Genomic DNA, 8274 nt, shown 5'->3' on the forward strand with positions numbered 1-8274 from the left:
ACCTCCCACCTACCCAACTCTGGTCCAGGCTTTGGGCTCCCCAGGACTCCTTGCTGTGGTCCATTTGTGCACTACACCTTGGACCAAAGGAGAAATCCCTGTCTTATAGAGAGCTCACGGTGGGCATGCAGCAGCCAAGTGCAGGACTCTGCTCCAGGCTTTGAGGTCCACAGACCCCGGCTCAAACCTTGGCTCTTAACTCTCATTACCTGTGTGATTTGGGGAAAGGAGCTCAGCGAGGCCTAATACTTTCTGTTTCCAAAACCTAGAATTCTCTTCTCCAAGATCTGTGTGTAGCTTCTTCCTTCACATGAATCAGCTCTCAGCTCAGATGTCATCACCTCGGAGAGGTCTTCCCTGCCCATCCCATCTAAGATAAATACTTTGTCACTCTCTAACCCAGGCATCAGCAAGTTTTTACTGTAAAGGGCTAGATAGTAAATTTTTCAGCTTTGTGGGCCATGTAAAATTTCTATCACAGCTACTCAGCTGTGCTGTGGTAACAGCCATAGACAATATGTGTCCAAATGGGCATAGCCATGTTCCAGTAAAATTTATTTGCAACAACAGGTGGTGGGCCAAATTTGGCCCAAGGGCCTTAGTTTATCAAGCCCCTGCTCTGACTCAACACACCCCATTAATTCCTTTCATGACCCTTACCAGTTTTGGGATGACCTTATTTATTTGCTTGTTTCTTTATCATCATCATTGGTTTGCTCTACCACAGAATGGAACCTGGCACTTAATATATCTGCGTCAAATAAATGAATGAATGAATGCCTTGTAGATAGCAGATGTTTAGTAAATATGTGTTGAATGAATTACTGTCTGGACTCTAGTAGAAAGAAAGCGAAATCGCTCAGTTGTGTCCTACTCTTTGCAACCCCATGGACTGTAGCCTTCCAGATTCCTCCGCCCATGGGATTTTCCAGGCAAGAGTACTGGAGTGGGTTGCCATTTCCTTCTGCAGGGGATCTTCCTGACCCAGGGATTGAACCCAGGTCTCCTGTAGTTCAGGCAGACACTTTACCATCTGAGCCATCAGGGTCTATAGTAGGGTCCATAAATACATGCTGAATGGATAAATGAATGGACCACACAAAGTGGGCTCGGACCTCTTGAAGGAATGTCCTCGTGGGCTCAATTTCTTTGTCTGTACAATGGGATTTCTAAAAGGACTTCCTCATGAGATTGTCCCATGAACGGGACAGTGCTGTGTGGTGCCCAGCATGGTGCCAGGCACGCAGTAGTAAGTTACCTGTCCGTGGCTTGTCTACTGATGTCACTGTTGCCTTTGACTTTCAGAGGAGGCGTTGAGGCTGCACAATGGGCCCCTCCGCAGCGCCTACATGGAGCAGAGCTTCCAGAGCCTGAACCCTGTCCTCAGCCTACCCATCAACCCCGCCCAGGTGGAGCAGGCTCGGCGGAACGCGGCCTCCGCCGGCGCCACGCTGGAGCGCTGGCTGGACTCGCTGGTGGGCGGGATGTGGACTGCCATGGACATCTGTGCCACAGGTCCCAGCGCCTGCCCGGTCATGCAGACCTGCAGCCAGACAGCCTGGAGCTCCTTCAGCCCCGACCCCAAGTCGGAGCTGGGGGCGGTCAAACCCGACGGCCGGCTCAGGTAGCACTGGGCACATGGGGACCCCAGCGGATCTCAAAGGGAAAGAAGCCAGATGGCCGGTGGGACCCAGACCCTGACCTCCCACCCCTGGGGTGGCCTTTGGTGAGAGGGGCTCTCCTGGCCATAGGATGATGAAGAAGGAAGGTTTGGAGGCCAAGGCAGTTTCTGCCAACCACCTGCACCCTGCAGGCTGGCTACTGGGGACGTCAATGGCTTGGTCCCAGCACCGTGGTGGTCTTACCTCTTCTGGTTGATCCTCGAGTCCTACAGGTTCCTTGTCTTCCCCCTCAATGACATGACTCCTCCCCTCCCCCCCAGATAAGTGATTCCCAAACTTTTCTATTGAGCAGCAGAGTATTTGTTTTACTGAGTCATAGGTGGAGGTTCAAGCTACGGAAAAAATCCAGGCTACTTTGGTGGAAGCTGAGGGTGTGAGATTCTATCTCATAGCTCAGCCCACTGGACAGTCCCTTTGCCAACGGCATCTCCTAAGGTACCTCTTCTGAACCCAAGGGCTCTGCAGAAGCTAGTTTGGAAAGCAGTGCCCAGAGCGGGGGTTTGATCTCCAGTCCTGCCCTTCCTGCTCCTCTGGGCCAGGAAGCCCTTGTGCCAGCCTTGAAGTGACAGGACATGAAAGTCACATTCGTGGGCTCGTTCCCAGCGAGGTAGTGGGCTTGGCAGAGGTTGGGGGGTGGGGGCGTCGCTTTGAGCCTCCCACCAACCCTTCTTGGGTTCAGCCATCCTCCTTTAGTAACTAGATGAGCAGGAGAGCCTTGTGATGTGACTTGGCCAAAGTCCAACCAAAGTGTCACTGCCTGACGTCCTGGGCACCCAGACGTCCACCCTCTCTCGAGGCAGAAATGGGGTGATGCTCATGAGTCTGAGGCTAGCATTAAGCCCCCCAGCCATTCATGGGCCAGGAGACCAAGACCATGACCCCTCTGGGCTTTGACAGTGGGAACTTTGGGGGACCATGGCCATGAACCTCATAGAGATCGCTGGGAGCAAAACTCCTGAGCTGGTCAGCACAGCAATACCCCTCACCTGCCTGAGCCCTTCGTTCTGAGGTCAGGCGCTCGGAACTTTGTGAAATGCGTCTTCGGTGCTGCTGGGAGCAACCAAACCATGTGGAACAGACTTTTCACAGTGAGGAAAAAGCATTTCAGATTCGGTTTTTAAATTCATGGCCTTTCTTGTCCGAGGTGCCAACTGGCCCATCTGACATGCAGTGTGAAAGTGGGAAGCTTTGAGTATCTGGTTGTTTAAAACCTAAAGAATAGTATTATTCAAATTGCTTGAGTTACTAGAAACCCAAAGGGTTTCCTTGCCATGTGCCCGTTGGGGGGTCGCCCTGCTCATCCAGCGATCCCTCCCTGAGAACCCCCTCCTCCACTGATCCCACCCTCCCCCAAAGGACAGGGTTCCCTCAGAGAAGTCCCAGCCCTGGGTGCACTGTCCTTTCCCAGGAGAGCCGGTCCTCGTTGGATTTCTCTCCAGTGTGGCTTTGAAGGTACTGCCGATTGCTCCCAGTGAACTGTTAGCTATCGCACCCTACTCGCCCCACCCCACCCCTGCAAGGCAGGATGTCCTGTGGGCCATGGAGGATACAAAGAAGGGACACTTTAGATATTTATTATTTATATGTTTTAGTCAATGACTAATTAGTAGGTGCTGTTTTTGCAGCTTGTCAATTATGTTATCTTACTAACTGAAGCTGCCTTTATTCACAAAAGGCCCCCTCCTCCAGCCCTTCTAGTTCCCCCAGCCCCTCATGTCTATCTCCTTCCTGCTTTCTCTATGTATCCATCTATCTACCTACCTATCTCTGTCTGCCTCTCTCTATCTGCCCTCCATCCTCCATGTCCTCAGTGGAAAGCTAGGGAGTTGGACACCATGAGGGAAATGCTTCAACCAGCAATGTCCTTGGGCTGAAAGTGGGGTTCCCTTGGGAACATCGGTGCCTCGCTTTTCCTCATGCAGGGTGGAGTTAGCCCTCCAGCCCTGGGGGTGTTGGAATTCCTGAGCCGTCCCCGCCACCGGCCCCCAGCACAGGGACGCAACAGGCCTGCGACCTGTGGAGGACGACCATCCGGCTGCAGGGCTTGGGCCGTCTGTGCGTCTCCATCACCATCCTCCCACAGCCAGTCTAACCATGGGCCTCCCTGTGGCCAGAGGACAGAGGGAGAGCAAGCTCCTCCCATGCCCGGGAGCAGAAGAGATCAATTTTAGGAAAAGGGTGGTGGGGGTGGTGAGACAGGCCTGGAGAACCCAGGGGCAGGGACCTGGCATGGCTTTCTCAGAAAGCCCCATGATTGCCACGTGATTCCACAAGCTCGCTGGGAGCCTGGAGGCCCGTGTCACATCCTGTCTCTGCCCCCAGCCTCTGCTTCTGTCCAAGGACTCTTGGAGCCTGGGGAAGCTGCCCAGGAAGCCGGCCTTGCACCTCCTGGCCAGGCAGCTAGGACTCTGTGCATCACTTACGGAGGCTGTGGGAGCTCTGCCCTGCATGCAGCATGAGCCTGCAGACTCCTCAACGAGGCCCCTCCTGCACCCTGACATTGCTGACTCCTGTTCCATTGGGAACACATGGAGAAATGGCAGAGCTGACTTATTACTCTGGGGACGGTCCCCTCCCATCCCCAGCCCAGTCCTCACTCCCCGCTGACCACCAGGAAATTGGGAAACCTGAGCAGTCACACGGGATGTTCCTCAACATCTTCTGTTTTTGAACCAGGGAACCACTTTGAAGTTGTTACATTTGGCTTTAAGGGGAAAAGGGAGAATTTCAAACAAAGCCCAGGGTGATTTGAGCCAAGGTGATGTTTTCCCAGGGGAGAGAGTTTAACTCATTTTTATTGTCTACCTGAGAATGATTTATTAGTTCAAGGCCATTGGTCAGGCAGCCTTGAGCTGTGGCTGCCTGAGGGTTTCAAAAGCTGAGAACGTGGTCCCCTGGAAATTCTTTCAGAATTTAGAAGAGTGTGACTGAGTCGCTGACCGGGTCCCTGGACTTTAGCGGGCTTGAGAGGTGGGATGTGGGTTTGGGGGAGAAGGATGCATCCAGTAAGCTGTGATACTTTGTCCAGTTTCCACTCAGCCCTGTGATGGTCAGGCAGAAGCCACACCCAGGAGGCAGACAACCCTGCTTCCCGGGCCCAGTGCAAAGCAGTCTGTCTCCAAGGAGGGCGGAGCCGTCCCTAGGACGCTCACATTCTAAGAAGTATTTGTGCTCCTCCCTTTGGAAAAAGGCCCTTCTGATCTGACCAGGAGTCACTCTGCCTTCATTTGCCATTGCTGAACTTTCAGAATGCCAGTGGAGCTGAGGTTTGAGTCAGTTCCCTGAAAGGGGCAGATGTCAGCTGCTCTGGGCACAGCCCAGGATTGGGGGACTGTGCTTCCTTCTGGTTCTTCAGTTTGTAGGTGCAAGGAGAACCCTGGCTGGAACCTCGATCTCTTTGCCAAGAGGGTCCCCAAGAGAGGAGAGGGGTAGCAGGGGCCTGAGCAAAGACCCCTTTCATAGCCCCGTTCACTGGGGTTGCAGGACCCAAGCTCCCCCCACAGCACAAGGGGGATATACTAGAAACAGCTGTTGGCAAAGGCCTGCCAGGTCAATGCCACACCCTCTGGCAGGGGTCGCCCGTGGCTACGCAGTCCAGGACACGAGCACAGATGAATGAAGCGACTGGTGTCAGACGAGAGGGAACGGTGGGGATGTGGTCTGCAAGTGTGCGCCTTACACAGACAAAAACTACGGCTGCATCTCCATTCCAGTGTGAAGCTGCGAGTGAGAATACAGGCATGGTGCAGCAGAATCATCTAATTTGGTAAGAGAAGCCAAAAATCCATATTTTTATAGGAAATCTGATTTTCAAACATTGGCAAGTTTTGCTTTTACCAGAGTGTAGGCAAAAGGTTTGGTCCACAGTTCAGCCTGTGCCCCATGGAGAGGTGTTTCGAAGGAGGTTAGGTGTTGTCCTGGTGGAGGGGGAAAGGCCAGCATTGGGAAGGGGCAAAAATAACAGCTTATATGGAACTCTGAAGGGAATGAGGAGCTCTTACTAGTCATTCCCATCCCGAAGAAATGGTCCCTCAGAGGAGAAGTGTCCCGTGAGATCTGGCTTGTTGAGCTCTCCTGATCTCAAGACAATTTATACTGAAGGGAAGATGAAACAGGATTCGCTGACCTCGAGAGCTGCCCCTTGAACATCAAGGAGGTCCACGCTGGCCCAGTCCCCACCTTCCAGAATTCCATCACACCAGGCGGAGATGTCCAGGAGATGGTTCATGGGGAGAGGCTGGCGTGTCAAATAGCCCGGCTCACTCCAGATCCCGGGTTTTAGCGACCACCTTGCCACGTGCCTGGAAGCATCTCTGGAAGCCGTGTTCACGGGGGCCCTCTGTGCTTTCTGCCTCACCTAACTTACTTTGCCCATGGGTCAACCACAGGTGCTACCTCATGTGTCTGCTGAGAAGTTTACCTTGGGGAGGAGGGGGAGGAATAAAGGTGTCCAAAATCTGCTGGAGCTGAATGTATAATCTATGCAAATTCTCTCTCTGTGTGTCTCCTTCTCTCTTCTGTGTCTCTCTCTCAGAAGTATTTTTTTTTTAACCTGGCAAACAAGATACTGTACAGACCCCTCTTAAGACTGAGGAGGGCTTCCGCGTGCCACCTGCATCTACCCCTCACGTTGTCGTTGGTTCTGTCCTTGCCAAGCCCCAGGCAGGGAGATGGAAGCCCTCTCTCTTCCCCTTCCCCTAGGCTGGGAATACTCCATCCGCCTCTGCCTACAGACCCCATGGGAAAGCAGGTTCTTTGTCTTGCCACCTCCTAACTCCATCCTCTCCATTCCTCATTTGCCTCCCTTATCCTCTCCTTCCTCCACACCAACTCCCACCCCCAAAAGCCTTAGGTTTCTCCGTTTTTAAATGTGGCCTTAAAATTATTTTTGGAAAGCTGACCGCCCTCTCTCTCCCATTTCTACCAACATCCAAGAGAAAAGAGCATCTTGAAGCTTTCAGAGCAACCTCCTAAGCCAGGGGCTGCCAATCTGTAGCTTGCAGATGTGGTAGAAATGGCTTCTATGTGTCGTCTTGAAGAAAAATATCCTTCTATTTTTCCTATGGGTAAAATGAAAGCTTGGGTGCGCCTCTAAACCTCAGCCGACTCCTGAAGCACTCTCTTGGAGCATAATGCCGCTGTTGATAGGCTGGTTTAATTACCGGCAGGATGCCAACGTGGGCTTTCCAATCCTCCCCCTCCCCCAAAGACTTGGTGACTTTATGTATTTCATTCAAGGGTAAATCAGCAGAGTTTCTCAATTTATCTCTTCGTCCTTCCTGCCTGGAAAGTGATAGCATTTAATATTCCCAGTGGATGGTTATGTTCTCAAAGGGATCACATTCTCACTACTTTCAGAGTCCCTCCTTTTCCCTGCCATCGCTCCAGGGCTGATGGAGGCCAAAGACAACCCCAGGGTTTTCATAGGAAATTCACTGGAATTGAGCTCAATCGTCTTTGTCGTCCTTTGTCTCTTTTTTTGGTATTACTATGTTGTCAATAGCATTTGGGTATTTTTTTAGAGGCCTCACAATAAGTTATTACCGTCCCCTTCATTGTTTTTCAAAGACATGTGGTGATATAGTTTTTAAAAATAACTATTTTGTTATAGATCATAATATGCATAAAACTGTACAGAAATATTTTGTAATGTATTGATTTTAAAAAAAAGAGAGACTCTGTAAATAAAGTTTTAAAAAAAAAAAAAGAGAATTCAAATGGCACACACTGAAAGATGTAGATATTTTGCTATTTATTTAAAGGAGTATTTTAAGAGATGTTGAACTATCTGAAATTGACCAGTAATCAAATTCCAATCATCCGAATGCTTTTCCTCACAGTAGAATGTGATTCTCGGAAACAATTGCACTACCCGCCCATTTTTGCACCTTTTCTGTCTTTTCATTTAGCAGAAAAATAACAACAAAATTGTGCCTTAGCTGTATTTTTTTGTCTAGGGGAGTTTGTTTCTGTCTGACAAAGCAAAATCTTTTGCAGAAAACAGTGGATGTATTGAATACTGTATCATACCAAAAACACTGCAGGTGTATATAGACGCTTTCTGTCATACTGTGTTTTCAGATGCAGAATTTTAAAATTAAAAAAAAAAAATAGTCTTTATGGAACAGTAGGTGTGTGACTTTTCAATGATATCTTGCATTTTCATGCCATCCTGTGTTCTCCCCGCTCCTTGCACTGTCCTCATGCTGAGACCACCTCTCCTGGGAAATCCTGATGTGTGCACACACTCCCTGATCAAGCCTGCTGTCATCTCTCAATGTAGATGACAGCGAGGAAGACTGCCATCTAAAGTTGCAAATTTTTCTATAGCCAACTGGCCGGTTGTGTAGCAAACCTGTTTTCGTTTCCTCTTCTCTACATAGCTAGGCTGCATTTCCTCCCAAAATTGTGCATTAAACCCATTAAATAAAAAGACTTGGGGTCCAGCAGTTAGGACTCCATGCTTCCACTGCAGGGGGTGCAGCTTCCATCCCTGGTCAGGAACAAGAATCCTGTGTGCCACGTGCCCCAAAAAAGGGGGAACATTGGAGCCGGCAGAGGAGGACACTGGTTGCCAGAAGGAAGAGGGGTG

The 8274-nt window shown here is 50.5% G+C and overlaps 1 protein-coding gene across 1 annotated transcript in view; it reads left to right on the forward strand.

Moving 5' to 3' along the window:
• Window positions 1–7807, forward strand: part of XYLT1 (xylosyltransferase 1) — a 342433-nt gene extending 334626 nt beyond the window's left edge. The window contains exon 12 of the mRNA XM_061152915.1: window positions 1306–7807. Within this exon, the coding sequence (XP_061008898.1) occupies window positions 1306–1628 (323 nt within the window). The 3' untranslated portion in view covers window positions 1629–7807. The remainder of the gene's footprint in view (window positions 1–1305) is intronic.
• The last annotated feature ends 467 nt before the right edge of the window (window positions 7808–8274 follow it).

The sequence above is a fragment of the Dama dama genome, chromosome 10 (assembly GCF_033118175.1).
Source record: "Dama dama isolate Ldn47 chromosome 10, ASM3311817v1, whole genome shotgun sequence".
Taxonomy (NCBI): domain Eukaryota; kingdom Metazoa; phylum Chordata; class Mammalia; order Artiodactyla; family Cervidae; genus Dama; species Dama dama.